The sequence below is a fragment of the Zea mays genome, chromosome 10 (genome assembly GCF_902167145.1).
Source record: "Zea mays cultivar B73 chromosome 10, Zm-B73-REFERENCE-NAM-5.0, whole genome shotgun sequence".
Classification (NCBI taxonomy): domain Eukaryota; kingdom Viridiplantae; phylum Streptophyta; class Magnoliopsida; order Poales; family Poaceae; genus Zea; species Zea mays.
Window position 1 is genome coordinate 147,408,556 of NC_050105.1, and position 24,241 is coordinate 147,432,796.

Sequence of the window (24,241 nt, forward strand, 5' to 3'; positions counted from 1 at the left end):
TTTTTTCTTCTGACGAAGCAGGCTTCAAACTGGAGCTTCGTTCGATTCCGAGAGTTAAGCTTCGGCGGTGGTTAAAAATTTTGGCAGCAAAACAGTGCAAATAGCAATGAATGTTGTGGTAACTTCACACCTACTCATCTGTTTATATAGTATTGCAGGTAGGAAGGCGAAGCGCCAGGATTTTTGCACCAGGCGGGCACCCGCTCGCATTCACTGCAAGGTGGACCACAGAGATCAAACAGTAACTCTGCAAGGTGGGACCGCTACGCGCTGGGAAACTAAATCGTTTCTCGACAACGAGCTCAGGGAAGGTGTTTTTTGGACCTTCGGCTCCCCGAAGCTTAAGAGACTTTTTTCACGGATCAAGCTCGTTACGAAAAACGATCTAGCACCGCGAAAGGGGCTACTGTTGGGTCTATGCTTCGGCGCCGAAGGTCTTCTAGGATGAAGCGGCTTTTGGCTGAAGTTGCTTGAGTGAGATGGCTGAAGGTTCTTCATCATGAAGCTTCGGTATTACAAACCGACTTAAGGATGGAATGACCTTTTAGTCCATAAAGGTCTGGGTCAATGTTGTAAACTTTTATGAGGGGCATAATTGTAATTCCTCACAGGCTGTGTCCTGTGCCTATAAATAGTGAACAGTATTCCTTTACTGTTCACGCATTCTGGCTATTGTAATCGCATCTTTCGGAAACCAATCTTTGCCAAGGCAGAGGTATAATTGTATTCAATAATTTAATATATTAAGTAAATTTAATATTTGTGCATGACTCGTTTATCTTTTCATATCCTTTATCTTATGTTATTTTATATGAGAATATGATTACGGAGATCTAACCTTCGTAATTATGTCTTCATGAACCTTCGTCCATGGTTCATTATCCTCAAGGGAATATTGTTTCATGGACGAAGGATGTTAATATTCAACATTTTATGTTGCCTTGTTCTTAATTCATAGCATTTGAGAACAAGTCCCCAACAGGTGTCTAACCAACAGGAATTCCACGGTTTCCAGAGAAGACCCATCTTCTTAACGTGGGCATGAGACTGTCCTCAGTGGATCATGCTAAATAATCTTACCTTAATTTAAACATAACTTAGCAAACTAACTTGCAGTCTAGAAACAAAATATAAAATATATATAGCCACTCGATATAGATTTCAGTTGACTGCAACATATGTCATATGTGAAGGCCTTTTATTCAGAAAACAGCAAAAAGAGAAGCATGCCTTGGGCATGCGATTTTTGTTGGTCATCCTTTATATTCTCATGGATATGGAGATATGGTCAAGGATGGAAATAAAGAATTCATGAGCATCCTGTTGCTCGTAGCTTGCGAGGTTTGATGATGCATGCTGCCACCAACTAAAAAAATCACAATGGTACCAATAATCAGAAGAAATTTAGATACTTCTATTCAAGAGGTAGAAAGAATCGATAGGTGGCATACTGTTTTCTATGCTCAGTCTCATAGAAGAATAGAGAAATTATGCTAATCATGGAATTCATATGGTCCCGATATCCTCAAACATGGGGACTGTAATAAAATCCATCTAGCAAAGACCAAGTTCCCCAGAATACCTACAAACTCATCTGGCCAACTGTTACCTGCACTGAATTTGCTGATTTGTGTGCATTTTATCACTTTTTATATATTTTTAGACAGTTTAATGGCTGCTAAGCATGACAGATGACTTAAGCCGTTAGGCCCAAATAGGTCAACTTGAGAGCTCAAATGGGAACGTATCTGGTGCTCAAAGGGGTACGATGTTCATATGCATATTTTAAATCTGGTGCATCCATCATGCATTCAACGGCACCAGCTAATTTTACGAAAAACTCCTTCCATCATGGGAGGAAGGTGGAAGGGGTGCTTCACAAAATTGGTGCTGCTGTTAAATGTAAAATAGATGCACCAGATTTAAAATATGCACATGAACATCATAACCCTTTGAACACCAGATACGTTCCTTAACGCTACATGTTCGGTATGGGATCAGGGATAGGATGCCATGTTACCAACCAATTGTCACGTATTGAGATGTGTGACTGTTCCCCCTTTTTTCTAATAGCGTTACAATAACATACTCTCTCCGTCCAAAACTAAAATTTATTTTAGTTAATTAATATGTCCACACAATAATTAATTTATGTGTCTATATTTACCATTATCTATTCGTTTTAGCTCTTGATTTTTACGTCTATATTTAAAGGTATGACGATAAATCTAGATAGATATACAAAACACATACATTAATTACTGCGTATATCTATTTAAAGCCTAAAACGAATTTTAATTTTAGGCAGAGGGTGTACATTATTTAGTGATTATTTTTTTAGTCCGGCCAGATCGGTCATGATCAAATCTGAACCGAACGAAGACCAATCGGTCCCTGTCTTCGGAGCCGAAAACTTGTAAAATGCCCTTATAGTTACATATGCTGAAATCTTCGTGCCATTCCGCTACTTCTAGAAATGGTCGTAGATTGTACAGTCATCCAAGTCGTTGTAGTATAGTGGTAAGTATTTCCGCCTGTCACGCGGACGACCCGGGTTCGATCCCCGGCAACGGCGATTTTTTTATTATCACTCGGTATTCTCGCTTCAACTTTTGAGACCCGTTGTTACCGATCCTAGGCCGCATTTACTTCAGCTTTTTTTGCTCGGTGTAGTGTATCTGCATATTTCATTGCATCAGACTTTGAATATACCCATGTACATGTGGTAATATATCTCAAAAAACTACTCTCGCTCGGTATTCTCGCTTCAACTTTTGAGACCCGTTGTTCCCGATCCTAGGCCGCATTTACTTCAGCTTTTTTTGCTCGGTGTAGTGTATCTGCATATTTCATTGCATCAGACTTTGAATATACCCATGTACATGTGGTAATATATCTCAAAAAACTACTCTCGCTCGGTATTCTCGCTTCAACTTTTGAGACCCGTTGTTCCCGATCCTAGGCCGCATTTACTTCAGCTTTTTTTGCTCGGTGTAGTGTATCTGCATATTTCATTGCATCAGACTTTGAATATACCCATGTACATGTGGTAATATATCTCAAAAACTACTCTCGCTCGGTATTCTCGCTTCAACTTTTGAGACCCGTTGTTCCCGATCCTAGGCCGCATTTACTTCAGCTTTTTTTGCTCGGTGTAGTGTATCTGCATATTTCATTGCATCAGACTTTGAATATACCCATGTACATGTGGTAATATATCTCAAAAAACTACTCTCGCTCGGTATTCTCGCTTCAACTTTTGAGACCCGTTGTTCCCGATCCTAGGCCGCATTTACTTCAGCTTTTTTTGCTCGGTGTAGTGTATCTGCATATTTCATTGCATCAGACTTTGAATATACCCATGTACATGTGGTAATATATCTCAAAAACCTACTCTCGCTCGGTATTCTCGCTTCAACTTTTGAGACCCGTTGTTCCCGATCCTAGGCCGCATTTACTTCAGCTTTTTTTGCTCGGTGTAGTGTATCTGCATATTTCATTGCATCAGACTTTGAATATACCCATGTACATGTGGTAATATATCTCAAAAACCTACTCTCGCTCGGTATTCTCGCTTCAACTTTTGAGACCCGTTGTTCCCGATCCTAGGCCGCATTTACTTCAGCTTTTTTTGCTCGGTGTAGTGTATCTGCATATTTCATTGCATCAGACTTTGAATATACCCATGTACATGTGGTAATATATCTCAAAAACCTACTCTCGCTCGATTCCTAGCTCAAGTGCTCAACCACCACTGCCTCTTGGCAGCAGAGAATCCTAGCTCCTCTCGCAACAACTCCAGCTTCTTAATAAAACCGCCAGTGAAAATGCTATTTTTACTGGTGGTTGTTTAAGAAAACCGCCAGTGAAAATGCTATTTCCACTGGTGGTTGTTGAATAACCGCCAATGGAAAATGACGATTTTCACTAGCCCCTAGCACTGACGGCACTGAAAAACGCCAGTGAAAACAGTTTTAGGACTGTCACTATAGTTTTTCTGTGTACTAGTGAGATTCACGCTAAAAAAATCACGTACATGCATATATACTATCAGGCTCACGCGCTACCCTAGTAGGCTGGTACAACTATACAATATGTCAATCTATACGCATTTGCTAAACATCTGAGAACCAAACTTTGCACGCTATGTCACGATGACAAGGCGGCGCTGCAGAGTGTTAGCTTTCAGAAAGAACAGGCCTTCTTCAACCGAGTATAAGAATGTCCTTGGCCTCCCTCAACCTCGGCGTCCACGACCGTACCAGGAGGCGCGTTGTGCCTGCATGTAGAAGCACGATGTGCGGTTACACTGAGGGTGCATTAACCAGATTGCCCGCGAAAAAGCTCAATGACGACAGTTGATTCAGATCAAACATTAGCCAGATTGCATCAGTCATGTAGAAATAGTCCCTCGACTCTCAAAACTGTCATACACAGGTGTTTCACTCATTTCACTGTGGTTTGACTACACTTGACCTTCTAGTTGACGCAGACAAGGCCTCAGGGCCAAGCAGAGAGCGGGCCAAGCTCATCACTAATTACCGGTTGCCACTGTGAGAAGGCTCAGAGGCTGACAAGTGGCTGTCACTCGCGAGCTCGTGATGATTGGGGACCCCACACGGGCCAGGACCCGGTTGCCACTGTGCGAAGGCTCAGAGGCTGACAAGTAGGGCTGACAATGGGCTGTAAATTTTGCACTATAAGATTTAAGGATCAAATCGGATTAGGATCGGGTTTTATTTCTAGTCATTTTTGAACTATAATTTATTTAGGGCCTTGACATTTTGTGAAGAACCATATGGATCACAATCCATTACCACCCTTACTGACAAGTGGCTGCTGGTTCATTCAGACAAAGCACACGATAATCGTGCCGTGCTCTAGCTTTTGGAACAACTAGCTCGCCTCGGAAAGCGTGCCGAGGATGTTAATTACCGGGTGAATTAGTCAATCAATGTCAAGGGAGGGGGGCATTTTGTCGTCTGATGGGACCTCAAGCAGTCGCTCACCGTTGGCCCGTTGCCGCGCCACTTGTGTTTGTTGAGCTTGCAGTTGCACCTGCACACTTGCTCTCTCCTCACACTCAGCTCTGCACCGCGACCGCTCCGCTCGCCACGCCACGCCACGGTCTCGTGAGGCCGGCGCCCGGAGCCAGCGGGCCATGTTCACCGACGGCATGTCGAGGCTGGCGGTGGCGGTGAGCGTCACGGTGGCGTTCAGCCTGGCCATCTTCCTCACCATCCTAGTGCTCCTCCTCGCGGACCTCATCTGCGCGCACCTCCGGCGCCGGCGGCTCCGCGCCGAGGCGTCCTGGTCGAAGCTCGGCCTGGCGCTGGCGACGCCGCCGTCCCCGGCGCGCGACGCCGCCGCGTCGTCGTCACGCGAGGCGTTCGCCGGCACGCCGCCCTTCTACTACGCGCACGGCGTCCTGCACGCGCCCAGCACCAAGGACCTCCTCGTCGCCATCCCCAGGCTGGAGGGCGCCGTGTGGCGGTGGTCGCCGCCGCCGCCGTCGCGCTCGGGCTCGTCGGGAGCCACCTCGGCGTGCGGCGACGCGTTCATGTGCATCTCCAACCCGGTGTACGACCGAGGGCAGACCGCGGCCGCCGGCGGTGGGGAGACGCCGCCGTTCGAGACGCCGGGCTCGTCGCCGTACGGGGTCACGGAGGAGGAGGCGTGCGCGTACGACGAGAAGGATGCCGGCGGGTTCTCGCCGCCGCTGTCGGCTATGAGGAAGCTCCCGCCGTTGGGCGTCCTGGCCGCGTACCCCCCGCCGGCGCTGAGCTTCGCCGATGGCGGGCCGTCGCCGCAGGCAACGGTGGGCGACACCAACCGGGCCTCCTCCTCCTCATCGTCCGCCCACTTTTTCTCTTATTGGTCGTCGAAGTAAGAGATCACTTGTACCGTGCGCGAATGTAGTAAAGCTCTGCAGCTCGATCCCATTCATCAATCATCATCGTTTTGGCCATTTTTCCTCGTTCAGTCATATCATCATCATCATCTGCTATTATTGCACATTCCATCTCTAACGTCTGGGCGTGCGGAAACCAGAGCTTTTGGTCGGTGTTTTTTCAAGAAAGGAAACTATAAACAGTTGGTGAATAGCGCACCGTGTGCTGAGTTCTTGCATGCACTCTCAGCAACCGGAGCATCGGTACAAAAGGCAGAAGGGCCTCGTCATGCTCGTGCTGTGATGAGGCGTAGAGGCCGACATCGGCTCAGTGGGTCCTGACATCAAACCCAAGAACACTGTTAGGTGTTTGGTTCCAGAGGCCAAAATTTAATACGTTGTCACATTGAAAGTTTTAATCTTTATTATAAATATTAAATGTAATCTAATTATTATTTAGTTTTTATCTATATAATTAGTTTTATAATTAAACTACGTTTGAGAAAACGTTTCAGACTGTTGTTGCCCACGCCTCGACACACTCGTTGTATACTGGATAACCTTTTATGCGTGATGTGTCCACAAGGAAACAATACGCCGTTGCTCCTTGCCGTTGTTTAGGTGGTGTTGCTTGAGAGACAGGTTTGATCTGGAAGCGTTTCCATCCAGTGTACAAGAACCGTGGGGGTCAGGTTAGCAAAAGCTGGTGTCTTCCAAAACAGCTCAGCCTCTTTACAAGAACCGTGGGGGTCAGGTCAGATTTGCTTGTGGCATTTGAAAGAGGCTCAACAAGATGGCAAGTTGGCAATGTAAAAAAAAAAAGATAGTTGCTACCAGCGTTTTCATTCATGTAGAGACGGTTGATGATTCTGAGCTAATTTTTCATTGTATTCGACGCACTTAGGGCTAGTTTGGGAGCCACAAATCCGAAAGAAAATTGAATTCCATTCCAGTTTTGTGGCTCCAAAACTAACACTTAGGGCTTCTTTGGTCACAAGGGAATTGAGACGGATTGAGGAGAAAATCAACTAATTTTGTCTTTAATCCTATCCAATCCCCTTGTCACCAAACAAGACATTATCATGAATCTTTTCACTAATATGGTCTGGTTTAGTAATAGTAGAATTAAAGGAGATTAAGGGCTTATAAGGTTAGGGAGTCCCTTTCTAGTTAAAATTAAATAAGAAGGATTTAATCCTCTTCAATCTCCTACGATCCTTTTGTAACCAAACAAGGCCCGAGGGGGAAGGAAAGCCCCTTAATTCCTTCCAAACCAGTCATAAAGCAAGTGCATTTCCCGCTTAGATCATTTGAATAATCGTGATTTAGACATAGATCAATTAATCTAATATGGATTGACCATATGATAAAGATATTTATGCGGCAACATTCTACTGTAGAAGAATCAAATGAAGAACGTGTTATAAATTGTAGAGTAGATAAATATCTTGGTTCAACATAAAATTAATTTTCATCTCTCATCCTAATCTAAGATAGCCTTATATCTAAACTTTTGAAAAAGCGGTGGAATGTAAATTTTCACGACAAATAGTCTATTTTATTAAGTAAATTCCAATTCATTATTAGATTTGGTGTAGCTCTGGCCCTGTTTACTCGCTTTCAAAAAAAAACAGAGGTTTTATACTTTTAAAAAACAAAACGTCTACACGCAAGAAGCCCATAGGCCATATAGCCCAGACGTGTAATGAGCCATCGGGAAGCAGACGTGGGCACGTAGCCCATGGGCCATGGCTCGTGCGTGGATGCTGGAGCCTGGAGGCAAGCAACGGCCGAGTCGGGCCGCAACGGAAGCGCCGGCAGCGACAGTCTGCAGTCTGCGGGCGCCGCCTTGAGTGTGCACGCTAGCCTGCAATCACTGCATGACCTTCCCGCTTCGACTGGCATGCTACTAGCAGACCGGGCTCGTGATGCAACTTTAACGTCGGCCCAATAAGCGGCTTTCGGGAGCAGAGCAGAGCAGCGGCACGGGGCCGTGGACCGGGGGAGCAAGCTGCAGCTCGAACCGCCCGCCGTCCGCAGACTGTTACTGTTACATCGTCGGTCACCGTCTGGACTGTACGGGACGGCACGGGTCCGCCGCGAATCCACTCCACGGCAGTGGCTGAGTGCGACGGGGTTGGTGGCCAGAGCAGCAGAGCGAGGCTGCTGGTCCAAAGGGGCCTGCAGGTGCTGTGACATGCTCGGTGGGCGCGTGGCCGAAAGCTGAACGGCTGGGTCGTCGAACGACCCGCGGTGGTCAGTTGCAGCAGTAATTGCTCAGTTGACCCGTTGTGTATGCATGCATGCATATGCGTGGGATCACGCACCGCGGAAATGAGCGGGCCCACCCACAGCCACAGGTAAAGCGAGATTCCCGTGACAGGCGCTTTCAGATTAGTAGATTACAGTGTGCTTGCCATCGCCTGCATTGCTTGGTCCAAAAGGCTCACGGGAGGGGCGGAGGGAGCAGCAACATACCAAATTTTTTTTTAAAAAAAAAACATACCAATTTTGTATGAAGTCATGTGAACACAAACTTTGTACCAAAGTTTTTCTTTGAAAAAACATACCAACTTAATAATGCCTAACCATTATTCACGCTAAACAGTCGCTTAGTAGGGTGAAACGATTATTTTAATGGGATGAACGGTTGATTAAAAGAACCCGGGTGTAGTACCGTGTACCGCCGTGTGCAAACGGTGTGTTAAATAGACTAAAACTAAACGATGTTTTAGACAAACAGTGAGTATAAGAAATATCAGTATCTTTTAATATATAAATCTGATTAACTTTTTACCCTGCTGCTCCATGCGCCGGCAGAGGCGCTGTGTTACAGTGTGTGAAGTTCTCTCTTTTGACAAGGGTTGGGTACGGTTCGAAGTTTGAAACTGGGGTCGGTGGGTCCCAGCAGTCAGGCACTCAGGCTACTTGTGTAATAACTGCTGACACATGACTTTTGCAGACAATGCTACAGTGCTACTAAAATAGTCTACTCCGTAGAAGAAATTGCCATGCGGCTCGGGAGTCGGGAGTCAATGGGTGAACCAGAAACTGTCCAACGGCGAGACGCCAAAATGCACGCCCTACACTGTCCTGTCCGTCCGTCCACGCCTCACACGGTACGCAGCTTTTACGCAGGCAGCGCGCGTCCATGTCTGATGCAGAGCCTGACGTCTCCTCTCGCCGGCCTTCCTGTGTCACTATTTGTATGAGCGGAGGGAGAAGTAGCCGGCTACCTCGACGGAAAACCCCAGCAGGATTTCTGGATGATGCTTGGTGGATGAAAGGCAAGGCACGTAAAGCCATGCATCATGCACCACCTAAAGTCTTAGCAGTACGAAGCAGACGAGACGACCGGTAAGCCAAAGCAGAAGAAGAAGATAAGCATGCGTGCCCTGTTTTATACACTTGTTGTGTTGATGCTGAGAGGATTCTTGCCTTTCAATGGTATTGGTGGCACACCAACACAACACTGCGCTCTTGCATCGCATTCTAGCCAGCCAGTGCCCGCTCGCCTACTGCTCTCACCTTCTTTACGTTCCCGCTAGGGAAGGGAATGGCAGATGGGCGCAGCAGCAGCAGCCCATAGCTAGCGCGTATCCACCAGCTAGCAATTTTTCTTTTGAAAGAAAAAAAAACAATCTTTTTTACCAGGCAGGTTACAGCGTGCATCTGTCAGAATATGTTGGCTCGTTGAGACGGATTAATAATAAGAGAGTGAGTTTGTTGTCGACGTGTGTGTGTGTGTGTGTGGGGCCAAATCACAGTGGACGCAGGAGGAATGATCCGGTGCATATGCTTTTACAGTAATCACTAGCCAGCACCAACAACAATTATAGAGACAAATCCAAACCCTCAGCCAGCTCTCTGAAGAACTGGTCAAAAGGTAATTAATATGCACAGGCAGCACACTAGCACAGCACAGAGCGGCAGAGGATAACACAGTGGTGGAGGGCGCTACTACACACTATTCTGGATAATATGGGAGAGCAGGAAACCCTTTCGTCTGAACTTACTGAAACAAGAAAATCAAGAAGAAAAAAAAGGCATCCATTCAGTGATTGGTGAGCGAGCAGAGCAGGTGACGATCGAGGTGAGGTGAAAGAAAAAAGCTGGCACCGCATTTAGGCGAGGTTCTTTACGTAATTTAGCCCAAAGTGGCAACAACGGGGAAAAAAGGTAAAGACCATGGCGGATCGCCGGCGCATCCTTCCACCGGCCGTATATTCGCCCCGGCCCCCGGGGTGGAGGGAGGACGGACGGACGAGGAGCACGAGTCCCGGTCAGAAAAGCAGCGAAGCACGCGCCAGATCGACAGCGCAGCGCAGCGCAGGCATCCGCATCAACGGGAGCGGAGTAGGCCTCGGGCTCGGGACGTTTTACCCGAAAACCGCGCGAAAAAAACAGCCTCTTTGCTTCATGAGCGGCGTGGCTGACGAGCAGCGTCTTTCCTGTTGATTAATTAGACAAATTCCAAATTAAATTCCAAATATAAATCATGACCAAATCAGAAGAACTGAAATAAAAGCCAAATCAGATGATGCGTACTGATTAGACTTACTGATTGTTGGCGCGCGCCAGGATCAGCTGGGTCGACGATGTCAGAAGATCACGAGCAGTCGCGTGAAGACGCTTCCCAAAAACCTTATTCGCCCTCTCCCGGTGCAGGATCTAGAAGACGAAGGGTTCCGGAGACCTGCTCTCCTGATCGCAGATGCACCTCTGCGGTCGGGACGAAGGGAACTAAAAGGCGGCTCAGCTATGAAGAGAGGCGAAAGCGAACTGGGATCTGGGATTATTTGGAGGCTGGCTGCCGGGCTCCTTTTATAGGGCCGAGTCCGCGACCCCAGTGCTTATCCGCCCACGAAAATCTCGCAATCAGTTGAGATTTTATAGGGATCGGTTAGGATAAGCGTAACAGCCAAGAAACCAAAAAATCAAACGGCAAAAGGTAGCCGCGCCCCCGCAAGGCGAGGGGCCGGATTTCGGCGGACCATTCGCGCGCATGTCGTGCGCCCGCGCCCTTCGCCCCGCCCCGCCCCGCCCCGGCCCGGCCCGGCCAGGCCAGGCGAGGCGAGCGAGCGCGCGCGCGCGCGTGTGGCTCTCCACACTCTCTCCTCTCATCCATGACTTGGTGAGTGAGTGTGGCTTCCATATTTAAGTTAGCTCTACTCCACAAGAGCTAGCAATATGGTGCTATTGGTTCCACCTATCCCTTTGCCATCCACTTATATGGGCTTTTGAGATTTTCCTGGGATTTATTTGAATAACTTAATTGGGCCAAGCCCATAAATCCTAACAATCCCCCACCAGATCTCAAATGCCCATCTGCAGTTTTCGCCACTGTTCACTACTGTTTAATATACTAGTTTTTCAGCAGAGACTGTTAAGTTGAACTTCCGCCTAGAACTCCAAGTTACACCAACCCACAACTTGGACAATGGACTATGCCTTGAATTGCAAGTTTTGCGTGAATGGGTTTCACTTGAAGTCATGACTAGTACTTGGCTACCAGTAGTCCCCTTCTCGGGTGGAGCATATACGTCGTACTCCAAGGTCTCTTCATGAGTTTACTAGAGATCACCCAGATCTCATAGACTGCGACGTTAGACAGTCTAACTCATATAGGTGTGTTCTTTCAAGAATGTTCTGCAGGACAACATCTTCGCTAATACAAGCCAACAGAACACATTAAGGCACAAAGCCAACCTGCCTTACAGCATTTGAGAGTATTGCATCTTTACTTAGAGAGGGTCAAAAGTTACTCTCCTCAGTTCACCAATGGCTTGTTCTTCCCAGGACCTAATTCACGGGATCTCCGATCACATAGACTGGGTTTCCACCATGGCAACTTTATTCGGGTCTCATACCCATCTCTCTCGATGCGATTTCTATCACATTACGTGGTAGTCCCTTGGTAAAAGGATCTGCCAGATTTTTATCTGTTGAAATATAAGTCACACTTATAACTCCGGAGTTTCTCAACTTTCTGACAGACTTCAATCGTCTTTTGACATGTCTTGATGACTTTCCATTATCCTTAGAACTCGTCACTTTAGCAATCACTGTCTGATTGTCACAGTTCATAAGGATAGCTGGTATTGGTTTCTCAACCACCGGCAAGTCCATCAAGAGTTCACGCAACCATTCTGCCTCAACGGTTGCTGTGTCAAGTGCAGCTAGCTCGGCTTCCATGGTTGACCTCGTCAAAATGGTCTGCTTGCATGACCTCCATGATACCGCACCTCCACCAATAGTAAAGACATAACCACTGGTGGCATAAAGCTCGTCTGCATCAGATATCCAGTTCGAATCACTATATCCTTCAAGTACTGCATGCTGACCAGAATAGTGAATTCCATAACTCATTGTACCTTGCAGGTAGCGCATAACCCGCTCAAGTGCATGCCAATGATCAGTCCCGGGGTTTGACATGAACCTACTCAATTTGCTCACAGCAAACGAGATATCGGGCCTTGTTGCACCAGCAAGATACATGAGTGAACCGACAATCTGAGAGTATCTCAATTGGTCTAAACCAATTCTCTTGTTCTTTCGCAGTGTCACACTGGGATCATAAGGAGTTGGAGAAGGTTTGCACTCAGAGAAGCCAAATCGCTTCAAAACCTTTTCAACATAGTGAGATTGCGAGAGAGTAATCCCACCATCTGCCTTAATCAGCTTGATGTTTAGAATCACATCAGCTTCTCCCAGATCTTTCATATCAAAACTCTTTGATAGAAAAGACTTGACTTCATTGATCACATCAATGTTTGTGCCAAATATCAATATATCATCAACATATAAGCACAATATAACTCCTTCGCCCCCACCACAGCGATAATATACACACCTGTCTGCCTCATTAATGGCAAAGCCTGCAGACGTTAGAGTAGTGTCAAACTTCTCATGCCACTGCTTTGGTGCTTGCTTCAGACCATACAAAGATTTCAATAACTTGCACACCTTGCTTTCTTGACCCTTTACTACAAATCCATCAGGCTGTTCCATATAGATTTCCTCGTCCAGCTCTCCATTAAGAAAAGCTGTCTTTACATCCATCTGATGAACAAGGAGACCATACGAGGCAGCCAAAGAAAGTAGTACTCGAATAGTGGTCATTCTAGCAACAGGTGAGTAAGTATCAAAGAAGTCTTCTCCTTCTTTCTGAGTATAGCCTTTAGCCACAAGCCTAGCCTTGTACTTTTCAATTGTACCATCAGGCTTGAGCTTCTTTTTAAACACCCACTTACAACCCACGGGTTTGCATCCATAGGGTCGATCAGTGACTTCCCACGTACCATTTGAAAGAATAGAGTCCATCTCATTATGAACTGCTTCTTTCCAATCATCTGCATCTGGAGATGCAAATGCTTCTGCAATGGTAGTAGGAGTATCGTCCACAAGGTACACAATGAAATCATTACCAAAGGATTTTTCAACCCTTTGTCTCTTGCTCCTTTTAGGAGCATCATTGTCATCCTCCTCTAGGACAATTTCATGTGGCTGTTCAAAACTCTCAATAGGTGTATTATGTTCAGGAATTATCTCAGAAGAGTATCTAGAATTGCTATGAATGTCTTTCATTGGAAATATATGCTCAAAGAAAGTAGCATCACGTGATTCCATAATAGTATCAACATACACATCAGGAACTTCAGATTTAACTACTAAAAATCTATATGCTATGCTACACGAAGCATATCCAAGAAAGACACAATCCACTGTCCTTGGACCAAGCTTGCGCTTTTTATTAATTGGTACATTGACTTTCGCCATGCACCCCCAAGTGCGCAAGTATGAAAGTGATGGTTTTCTCCCAACCCACTTCTCATAAGGGGTTTTCTCTTCTTTGCCCATAGGAATTCTATTCAGAACATGACATGAAGTCAGGACTGCCTCCCCCCACCATGCCTTAGATAAACCACAAGTGTCTAACATGGCATTCACCAGGTCAGTCAACGTACGGTTTTTCCTTTCAGCAATCCCGTTTGACTCGGGTGAATAGGGAGGAGTCCTCTCATGAATAATGCCATGTTCTGCACAGAAATCGTCAAAGACTTTGGGAAAGAACTCGCCACCACGATCTGATCTAAGACGTTTGATCTTTCTCTCTAGTTGGTTTTCAACTTCAGCCTTATAGATTTTAAAGTAGTCTAAAGCCTCATCTTTAGTTTTTAGCAAGTATACATAGCAAAATCTAGACGCATCATCAATCAATGTCATGAAGTATCTTTTACCACCTTTTGTCAACACACCATTCATCTCACAAAGATCAGAATGTATGAGTTCTAGTGGTGCCAGGTGTCTCTCCTCAGCAGCCTTATGAGGCTTTCGAGGTTGCTTCGACTGCACACAACTATGGCACTTAGAACCTTTGACTATGGTGATATTCGGAATTAAACTCATGGTTGCAAGCCGAGACATAGAGCCAAAATTAATATGACACAAACGAGAATGCCAAATACTCGCAAGATCATCAACATTAGCACAAATATGGTTCACAGACTTATTATTGAAATCTAACAAAGAAAAGCGGAACAAGCCTCCGCAATCATAGCCTTTACCAATAAATTGTCCAGACTTGGACACAACTAATTTATTGGACTCTAAAACTACCTTGAACCCATCTCTACATAGAAGGGTTCCGCTAACGAGATTCTTGTGTATAGAAGGGACATGATGCACGTTCTTCAGCTGCACGATCTTTCCCGAAGTAAACTTCAGATCCACCGTGCCAGTGCCATGAACAGAAGCATGTGACCCATTCCCCATTAGCACGGAAGAATCCCGGGCGCCCTGATAAGAAGAGAACAAGTTGATGTCAGAACACACATGAACATTAGCACCAGTATCAAGCCACCAGCTAGGTGATTGAAATACTGAGAAGATGAAAGGTAAATTACCATACCCTTTGTCTTCCTCATTGCTAGCGACCACTGTGTTGACATTGCCCTTTTTGCCACGGCGATCCGCTCGATCGGGACAATCCTTGGCAAAATGACCCGCCTCGCCACATGCGAAACATGTCAATTCAGCCTTGTTCTTCTTCTTCTTGAAGTTGGTAGTTTTGTTGGGCTTGTTAGATTTTGGCTTTCCTTTGCCCTTGTTGTGGTTCTTCTGAACCATGTTGGCGCTGGAGTGGCCCTCGCCTCCTTTAGATCCCGTGTCCTTAGCCCGAGCTTTCTCCTCAACATCCAGAGACGCTATCAGATTTTCAACTGATATCTCCTGTCTCTTATGTTTCAGAGCTGTGGCGAAGTTCCTCCATGTAGAAGGCAACTTTGCAATAATGCATCCGGCCACAAATCGGTCAGGAAGGACTATCTTAAGGTGGTCGAGCTCCTTGGCTATACACTGTATTTCATGAGCTTGCTCTACAATAGAGCGATTATCAACCATCTTATAATCATGAAAGCTCTCCATGATATACAGGTCACTGCCAGCATCTGATGCACCATACTTAGTAGTAAGTGCATCCCACAACTGTTTCCCGTCTGTGTACTGCATATTCGCATCAACCAGACGGTCAACAAGGGCGCTAAGAACGGCTCCCGTGAACATAGTATTGGCATGGTCGTACTCTTTCTCCTGTTCAGGAGTCAGTGGACCCTCAGGTCTGCCTTTACTAACATGGAAGACATTCATAGCAGTAAGCCAGAGCGTGGCCTTGACTTGCCATCTCTTAAAGTGCATACCATTAAACTTTTCTGGCTTCAGCGCGTCGGCAAAAGCAGCCATAGAAAAACTAGGAAATTGTCTACAATAAGGTTTTTGGATTGTTGATTAATTAGACAAATTCCAAATTAAATTCCGAATATAAATCATGACCAAATCAGAAGAACTGAAATAAAAGCCAAATCAGATGATGCGTACTGATTAGACTTACTGATTGTTGGCGCGCGCCAGGATCAGCTGGGTCGACGATGTCAGAAGATCACGAGCAGTCGCGTGAAGACGCTTCCCAAAAACCTTATTCGCCCTCTCCCGGTGCAGGATCTAGAAGACGAAGGGTTCCAGAGACCTGCTCTCCTGATCGCAGATGCACCTCTGCGGTCGGGACGAAGGGAACTAAAAGGCGGCTCAGCTATGAAGAGAGGCGAAAGCGAACTGGGATCTGGGATTATTTGGAGGCTGGCTGCCGGGCTCCTTTTATAGGGCCGAGTCCGCGACCCCAGTGCTTATCCGCCCACGAAAATCTCGCAATCAGTTGAGATTTTATAGGGATCGGTTAGGATAAGCGTAACAGCCAAGAAACCAAAAAATCAAACGGCAAAAGGTAGCCGCGCCCCCGCAAGGCGAGGGGCCGGATTTCGGCGGACCATTCGCGCGCATGTCGTGCGCCCTTCGCCCCGCCCCGCCCCGCCCCGGCCCGGCCCGGCCCGGCCAGGCGAGCGAGCGCGCGCGCGCGTGTGGCTCTCCACACTCTCTCCTCTCATCCATGACTTGGTGAGTGAGTGTGGCTTCCATATTTAAGTTAGCTCTACTCCACAAGAGCTAGCAATATGGTGCTATTGGTTCCACCTATCCCTTTGCCATCCACTTATATGGGCTTTTGAGATTTTCCTGGGATTTATTTGAATAACTTAATTGGGCCAAGCCCATAAATCCTAACATTTCCGTGCTGTTTGTGCAGTTGAACGCATGATCGACCTCACACGTCGCTGGTGGGAACACGAAAGGAACTGAAGAAACGCAGCGAGAATGGTGGTGGTACCGTACGTACGTGGTGGGTTCAGACTGCCTCCGTGATCTTCTTTCTTTTTGACCTGTTTTCTGCTTGAACAAGGCAAGTTATTTTGTGGTGGCACTTGATGTGCGGTCCACATTTTAAGCATCGCCGCCCGCCAGAATATAAGCACCTGACAACCATTGCCCTGGGGCAACCAAAGCCCATACAGCGCGCTTGATTAGTTGCCAGGAAATGACGCTTGATTAGCAGGTGAAAAAACAAAATCACCAGAGGCTCCAGCACAGCTCACGAGTTGATGCATATATAATGAATGGCGCGCGGCTTGTTCTGAAACAACTCGCTTTCATGATTTTTTCTCATGAGCTGACAAATGTGCAGCAGCTAGCTGCACACGATCCAACTAAACATACTACTACTACTATCTCATGGCACTTGGGTTACACCCGGAGGTATTCAATGCGAAGGATGCTACTCCGAGACAAGAAAAGAAAAAGATAAATTCAATGCGATGCAAGGGATGAGCTCATGAGCATGAGCATAGCAGCCATCATCCATCCTGATGCTGCGCTGTCCAAGTGCAGTGTATGCAAAGGATGAGAGAGAGAAGGATAGGCCTTGCTGTCGTAGTGCTGCTGCTGCAACTGCAAGGCTCCAAAACCAAATGGGTCAGGCGCAGGGAGGTCATGTGAAAGACAACACGATACAGGCCTCTAACCTTTGGTCCTTCATGTGAGGTCAGGTTATTAATAAGGTCATCAGTTATTTTATAACCCACCCTTCGTTTTAAACTCTAGTCTACAGAATATAGCCTGTAGTATAAAACATTGCTTTATATGTTTTTACACAAGTCCATCTAGTGATCTTATACTCCTGCTAATTCTAATGGGGGCGCATTTAAGGGGTTTTTATTAGTGGGGAGGAAAAGGACCCTTGCAAAGGCCTAGAAGAGAGAGAGAGAGTGAGTGCCTGGATGTGGGGAAGAGGGAGAAATAAATAAACCCGAATTCAGCCAAACCTCTCTCTCCCACCTCCTGTCACCACCACCACACCCCTCCTCCTCCCCTGTCTTTCTCCCTCTCCCTCTTGACAAAATTTCCTCCACCCATTCTCTTCCTCCTCTTCTTCCCCACCGACTCCACCGATCCACCTCTTTCTATCTGAATTTCCTCTCGTCTTGCCCACCGCTCCATCTGTCTGTTGCCTCTCTCTCTCGCAACCAATCGGTTCTTGTTTCCTCCGTCTGCTGGGTTGATTCTCTCTCTCTTCCTCTCCGTGGAGAGGAGAGGATCGAGAAACAGGAGACAGGAAAGAAGAGAAATCAGAACGGAGCCTGTTCTTTTGCCTGGATTGCGGTTCTCGCGAGTTGTTCAGAAACTCTGGGCCAGTTTCTGGTACGGTTTGTTGCATCTCTCTGTTAAACTGCCTTTTTTTGTATTTCTAGTTATATCTCTTGATTTTGCATAGCGAAACAATCCCTTGTTTGTTGTTTCAATCCATGATTCCTTCGCAAATATGCGTTTTTTTTCCTCGCTGATTCCTTCACGTTTCAATCCACAGTACTTGTACATGGAGCGGCCTTGGTACGGCTCTCGTTAAGCTGTCAATAATTCTTGTCTTCCCCGAAGCAAAATTCCCAACTTCCATGTTTGAAAAAAAACACTTTTTTCTTTCGTTTGCTCGCGGTACAGAGATAGATGGATGTACTGGGCGTGTTCTTGGTTCAGTTAAAAACCTCTTATCTGCTCCCGTATTTCGTTTTCGTCATCGCAGAGGGAATCGATCCTTCTCTTGGAAATAGTGGATGGCTACTCCCACCTTTTCCCTTTATATTTTTGCTTCTTTTACTGCGTCCTTTTCACCTTTTGCAAAACCGATAGGGAAGGGAAATAAATACAAAAGAGAAAAAAAACATTGTGAGCGAGCGTCCACAGGAGCAACGGGCCCCATCCTGCATGCGGTCCATCTGTTTAGGTCGCATGCATTGTACATTCACCGTGCTTTGCTTCACCCATTAAAATGCATGCATCACCACAGCTTTTTGCTCGCAACAGCAACCCGAACCATCAAGTTTGGTGCACGCGTACGCCACACCAAATGCGCCTAATGCCAAGATTCCTACAGTCGGATTAGTTGCCAATACCCTGATTAGTTGCTGCCTACTACAGTAATGTGTGAGAGCAAAACAGGTGCAGCTGCTTCCATAGAGTAACAACCCAGAGTAGAATTACAATATTTTTGGAGTGCAGACAACAGTTCCTTGTATGTAGAGTTGACATATTTTGGTGGCAAATGTTGAAGGAATAGCCTAGATAAAGCGTAGCCCCGTTCTATATCCCGTTCATTTCAGTCCTTTTCTTGTGTTCCAATAAAGTTGGAGCACAGCTCTGTTGCCCAAAATGTTTGATGTGTTACTTACAACTGGCAGGTCCTTTAAAATACTGGAACGAGGAACCATCAGAGATGCTAAGGCAACAGACCAATTGATGTTATCTCGCTACCCTAGTTTGGATCATCACAATGCAAGGACAGAGGAATTCTGTGGAGCATTTTGCTGATGTTTTTGGATTCGACATTGCATCTAGTTCAGGCAACCCTGTGATGGATCAGCAGTCATATTGGAACAATGTTCTTGGATCAGTAGAATCGCAGAATCTTCAAGGTTATCAGATGAATCACAGTGATGCTGCCATGCCATATGGGAATGAGACACAGCAAGATGGTACATTTCTTGGTTTCTGGGAATCAGGCGAAGCAAGTGCAAGTGGCAGCTCTAACAATGCCAAAACAGAGCATCTTAGTATTGGCGGTGGTCTGAGGATTGGTGAAAGGCGACTGGTAGCTGACAATGGCATTTCTCTGGATGTGGATATCAACCTTAACGCCAACGTTAACGATCTATGTGGTCAAAGTTCAAATGTTAACTGTACATCTCAGGGCCCTGAGCACTATGGTGGCGGTGATCGTAGTGTTGTAAATTCTCAGCCAACTGACCTGAGATTACACCCATACAGGACTTTCCTACTAGATGCAGAGCAAGCAGATTCTTTTACTTTGAACCCTAGTGAAAACCCTTTGTGTGATTTTTCACTGATGCAAGAAAGCATTGACCAAAGACCCGGTAGTTCCCTGGATGGACGCCGGCTAGCCTGCAAGAGAAAAAATGTTGAAGGACCCAATGGCCAGAGTTCAGCAGGTGCTAGCACTAGTTTTTCCCACAGGAACGACAATGCTTTCCATAACATTGCTTCTTCAAGTTACAATCCTGCACCTATCAGAAATCCGTCCTCACCCAATTGCTTGCCGGTTCCAAGTTCTATCGATGATCAACTCCCACGATATGGAACTAATGCAGGGCTCTCAGCCGGTACCTATGACCTTAATGGAGGGGTCAACAATGCTGGGAATTCGCAGAGAAGTTTCCGGGCAAGAATTACTACGTCTCAACAGATTGCTCCCTGTAGTGTATGGCCCTCTTCAAATGCTATCAGACTTCCTAATTCATGGAATCATCAGCCACCTCATTTTCAAAGTGCATTTGATGATACCCAGGAGGTTATTCCTGTGGTCAGCAGCCTCAACTTGCAATACCAGCATCCAGTGAATGTTTCTAGTGTGCCACCGGCTGCAAACCGTTTCACTGGCCATGGAGCTTCATCATCGAGAGCTGGCAGTTTGGAGAACAGAATTCTTGGTAGTCAAGAGGCTCCTACAAGGAATGTGGTGCCTGCCAACTACTCTGATTTAGTTCCCCCGTCTGTAGTAGACCCGAGACGTTTGCTGCCAGAACCATCTAATTGGAGTTCTGATGTCCGAGGCACTGCAATATCAGGAAGTATTCCTCCTGTATCAAGAGCTAATAACAGTGCAACTGTTAATCCGCCAGCAGGATTCAGTCACCAAAACCTCACCCGGCGCCATCCTCGAAATTTATCAGAGGTATTTTTTTCCTCCATTTTTCGCATTTGGTTTTCTCTATTTTTGGATTTTGGTTTTCAGTTTGATTGCTCATCTTCCCACCAAAATATCAAGTGACGCCATACTTAAAATTTGGTTTGATCATCTTCTCGATTTGATCTTTTATTTTCTTATAGGAGATTGGTCGGCTATCTGGAGCACTTCGCGGCCATCAACCCCCACGCTTAAGGCCGGGGTTTCTGTTGGAGCGCCAGGGCGATGGTGTTTGGGGTGTTCCTTTATCAACAAGGGGTAGAGAAGGAAGAAGGTTAATGGAGGTAAGATGATCGGTTCTGTTCAAAAAAATGGTTTTTAGCATCCACTTGGAAACATAAAAGTCCATCATTATTAGGTGTTTTTTGTGTGGCAGCAAAGATTACACTAAATCATCCTCTAATTTATGAATTTATGCTTGCAAAGGCCCCCCTTGTTTTCAGTTATCCTTGTCATCTTTGTGTTTGCCTATCTAAGCAAATTACCCTATTCTATTCCCACACCAAATTGGTAGAACTGCTCTACTCGAAATGCTTTATTTCATTTTGTTTGTGCACTTCATAATCCCTAATTTGATCTAGCATGCTTCTTCATGCCCCTGCAACTCTTGAAATACTGAAATTTTTTTATCATTTATTTCCACATATTATCACACTGCCGGTTGTTGTATCTTTTACTTTTTTTCTAAGATATTTTCACTAGTATTGTTATAGAGAAACTTGAACCTTAATGATATGTTTCACCTTATGTTTTTATGCAAAATACTGCACTATTTTATCCTTTTTGTTCCCTAGCCTTGCTTGTTCTTGCTTGCGTTAACTACTGTGACCATCATGTAAAGGTGCATGGTTCCTTGTCTTATGACAATCCAAGTTTACTTGTCAACAGATTCGGAATGCACTTGAAATGATCCATAGAGGGGAGAATGTAAGGCTTGAGGTCAGTACTAGCAATGTCCATCTGAGTTTTTTTAACTCTGTTTGCTACCATTATATCGACATGCCACTAAAATAAACAAAAGTAAAATTGTTCTTTGTGGATTGTTCTTTTTTTTTGCTGGACGTGGTTAAGTTATGATTGGCTGGTTAGTACAATCGTACTTCAGCATAATATTGTGTTAAGCCTGCCAGCCTGTGTTACCCTGTAATTAAAATTCCAATTTAAAATAGCATGGTAAGAAAAGAAAAACATGACTATAATCGTAAACATACCATACCTACAGCTGTCAGCAGAAAACTAAGGACTAATATCAACTACCGCATAAGTTTAAGCATATAACAGAAACACAGATATAAGTGACAATGAATTGCCTCCTGTGATCTACTGTAGTCCAAAACTACTATTTGTTAGTTGGTAGGAGGTTTATATTTAATTTGCTTAAAATTAATGGGTCAACATGTAGCAAACTAGTAATCTGAAAGTTCAGTACTTGTAGATAGAAAATCATGAATCCCATGAGTGTACAGCACGAAGAAAAAATAAAACTGAATGAATTCAAAAGTTTTGGGTGCCCTTGAGTTTTTACCTGCTAGTACTTGATATATTTCCTTCTTACGCCAAATGTATTCTTGAACAGTCTATCTTCTATGGCGGTGTTGACATTCACGATAGACACAGGGACATGCGCCTTGACATTGACAATATGTCCTATGAGGTTTGTGTTCCTTAGTGAAGCATTACCTGCACCTTTGCGAATCTAAAATCTAATCTAAGATGGTTGCCCTACTTTCAGGAGCTATTAGCACTCGAGGAAAGAATAGGAAATGTCGGCACTGGCCTCAGCGAGGAAGCTGTGATAAGGTTGCTCAAACAAAGGAAATTTTCATCTTGGACACTAAAAGCATCTTTGGACCCTGAACCATGTTGTATCTGCCAGGTATTTCATATACTCCCGAGCATCTCAGAATCATGGCTTGTTCTTTTGCCGTAGGTAGATACACCAATCGCATTGAATGATTGAATTGGGCATTCAGGTGTTTTTGGTTCACATATTTGTAGCGTGAACGGTAATCGGTAACGTTAAACCATGTTTGTTTAAGTCCAACCGTAATCGAATACCACACTAGAAATTGATACCGTCCTATTCAAACTTGTTACCGATGGTAATCGAGTGTAAATCATTACCGTTGCCATTTATGTTACATTTCGTGAACCAAACGGCACCTCAGTTAGGTCACCTAGGCCATCATCACGTGTACAAAGCAATGCAGCACTTAACTAAATTGGCCCACAAATATTAGAAGGGCAAGTTAAGTCTAAAAGTTGCTAAGCTTGTCTACTTATACCATCTAGGCCTCCAATGGAGAATCATACCCTGGTAGGTCTCTGGATTTCTACAAATTAACGGTTTGAAATGGTAGAACTAAGAATATTTGTCTCATCCCTTGAGATTTCCATGCTATTGATCTTGGTTCCTAGTGTCTCAGGAAAGAATTACAATCCGACTCTAGCATGACTTCCATCGGATCACTAAAAAAGACTACTTAGGCCTTGTTCGTTTACATCGGATTGTACCCGGAATCGTTCCGATTAATCAAAGTTTATATAAATTATAGAAGCAATCCGGCTCGGAATTATTCCGACCCACCAATCCGACACAAACGAACAAGCCCTTAAGGTGATAGTGTAGAGGACTAGGCATAATGCGTGCGTTTAATTTGCACGGAACCTTTCAGGGAAAAAAATATTTAGTTCAGAGGGTTGGAGGGCAAGATGCCTCTCGGGATACATATGTCAGTACGAGATTACAATGTCCTAACGGCCAAATATACTCAACACTGTTAACCTTTTTTATAGGGTGGCTAATAAAAAATAACATCAACTCTGGCAACAAAACCTGTAGCATAGAACTGTCTATTTAATCAGGATTTCCATTGTCGATGTAAATCATGTACTACACTAGTATCTGTTATCTGATGTGAATTTAATTCCTTTTTGCCTATGAACATGTCCCAGCGTCAGCTATAGAGCAATGAAATTAGCAGTTGAACGAGGCTAATATATATACCTACCTTATGTCCTTTTTATCCCTGTCCAGGAGGAGTACGCTGATGGAGACGACCTCGGGAGGCTGGACTGCGGGCACGACTTCCATGCTGGCTGCATCAAGCAATGGCTGGTGGTGAAGAACGTGTGCCCCATCTGCAAGAGCACCGCATTGAAGAAGACCTGAAACCCGAACGAAGGCTCGTGTCAGAGACACCCCCCCCCCCCCCCCCCCCCCCCATGTTTCTATGTTCACTCGACGGTTCGCGAGATCATTTGCCGATTCGTATTGCTACGCTTTTTTTTGTTGGTCGGGAAAATTTTGCTGCCACTCACCTGCAATTGGGAAAGGAAAAGAGAGAGAAACAGAGAGAGAGAGAGGATGCGGTTGCGGTCCTCTGTAAACTGCTGCTGCAGTAAATAATCCCTGGAATATGTCTCCCCTGCATTCAACCAAATATTTAGTAGCTGTTATAGTGGACGTCGTAGGATTAAAACCTTGGAAGAGAGCCTGTTGCCCACCACCTGCCATAATTATGTTCGATCCGGATTTCAATTTTCCACGTGCTGTCCTGTCGTGCTGCTGCAGTGCGGACGGAAACCCATCGCGGATGGCGCCAGTGTTTTTTTTTTTGCAGGAAGCACGCTGCTCTGCCTCTGCGTTCAGGTTCAACAACTTGTCTGAACTCAACAAGACAACAATCCAAGGCAACGGTTTGGATGGA

At 45.4% G+C, this 24,241-nt stretch overlaps 2 protein-coding genes and 1 non-coding gene across 4 annotated transcripts; all 3 read left to right on the forward strand.

Annotated features, from left to right (window-relative positions):
* The first annotated feature begins 2,503 nt into the window (after nucleotides 1-2,503).
* Nucleotides 2,504-2,575, forward strand: TRNAD-GUC (transfer RNA aspartic acid (anticodon GUC)). Its single transcript has one exon. It is a non-coding gene; the product is annotated as a tRNA-Asp (tRNA).
* A 2,270-nt stretch (nucleotides 2,576-4,845) lies between these two features.
* LOC103642124 (uncharacterized) lies at nucleotides 4,846-5,956 on the forward strand. The gene has a single exon (XM_008665437.4). It carries the CDS (start codon nucleotides 5,162-5,164, stop codon nucleotides 5,888-5,890), a length of 729 nt encoding a protein of 242 aa, XP_008663659.1. The 5' UTR covers nucleotides 4,846-5,161; the 3' UTR covers nucleotides 5,891-5,956.
* Nucleotides 5,957-17,562: 11,606 nt separating this feature from the next.
* On the forward strand, nucleotides 17,563-23,997 carry LOC100281500 (uncharacterized). 2 transcript variants are annotated; one of them, NM_001154418.3, is made up of 7 exons: nucleotides 17,671-17,974; nucleotides 19,009-20,519; nucleotides 20,675-20,815; nucleotides 21,420-21,470; nucleotides 22,108-22,185; nucleotides 22,264-22,407; nucleotides 23,569-23,997. In NM_001154418.3, exons 2-7 carry the CDS (start codon nucleotides 19,101-19,103, stop codon nucleotides 23,701-23,703), a joined length of 1,968 nt encoding a protein of 655 aa, NP_001147890.2. In that variant the 5' UTR covers nucleotides 17,671-17,974; nucleotides 19,009-19,100; the 3' UTR covers nucleotides 23,704-23,997. The 2 variants fall into 2 exon arrangements, with proteins under 2 accessions (XP_020400627.1, NP_001147890.2); XM_020545038.3 differs by lacking the exons at nucleotides 22,108-22,185; nucleotides 22,264-22,407; nucleotides 23,569-23,997 and having other exon boundaries at nucleotides 17,563-17,974; nucleotides 21,373-21,465.
* The last annotated feature ends 244 nt before the right edge of the window (nucleotides 23,998-24,241 follow it).

Excerpts from the sequence above, each read along its gene's own strand:
- LOC103642124 (XM_008665437.4), top strand. The coding sequence starts at position 5,162 with ATGTTCACCGACGGCATGTCGAGGCTGGCGGTGGCGGTGAGCGTCACG.
- LOC100281500 (NM_001154418.3), top strand. The coding sequence starts at position 19,101 with ATGCAAGGACAGAGGAATTCTGTGGAGCATTTTGCTGATGTTTTTGGA. Across the intron at positions 20,816-21,419 it reads AAGGAAGAAGGTTAATGGAG|ATTCGGAATGCACTTGAAAT; the intron begins GTAAGATGATCG and ends ACTTGTCAACAG. Across the intron at positions 21,471-22,107 it reads GGGAGAATGTAAGGCTTGAG|TCTATCTTCTATGGCGGTGT; the intron begins GTCAGTACTAGC and ends ATTCTTGAACAG.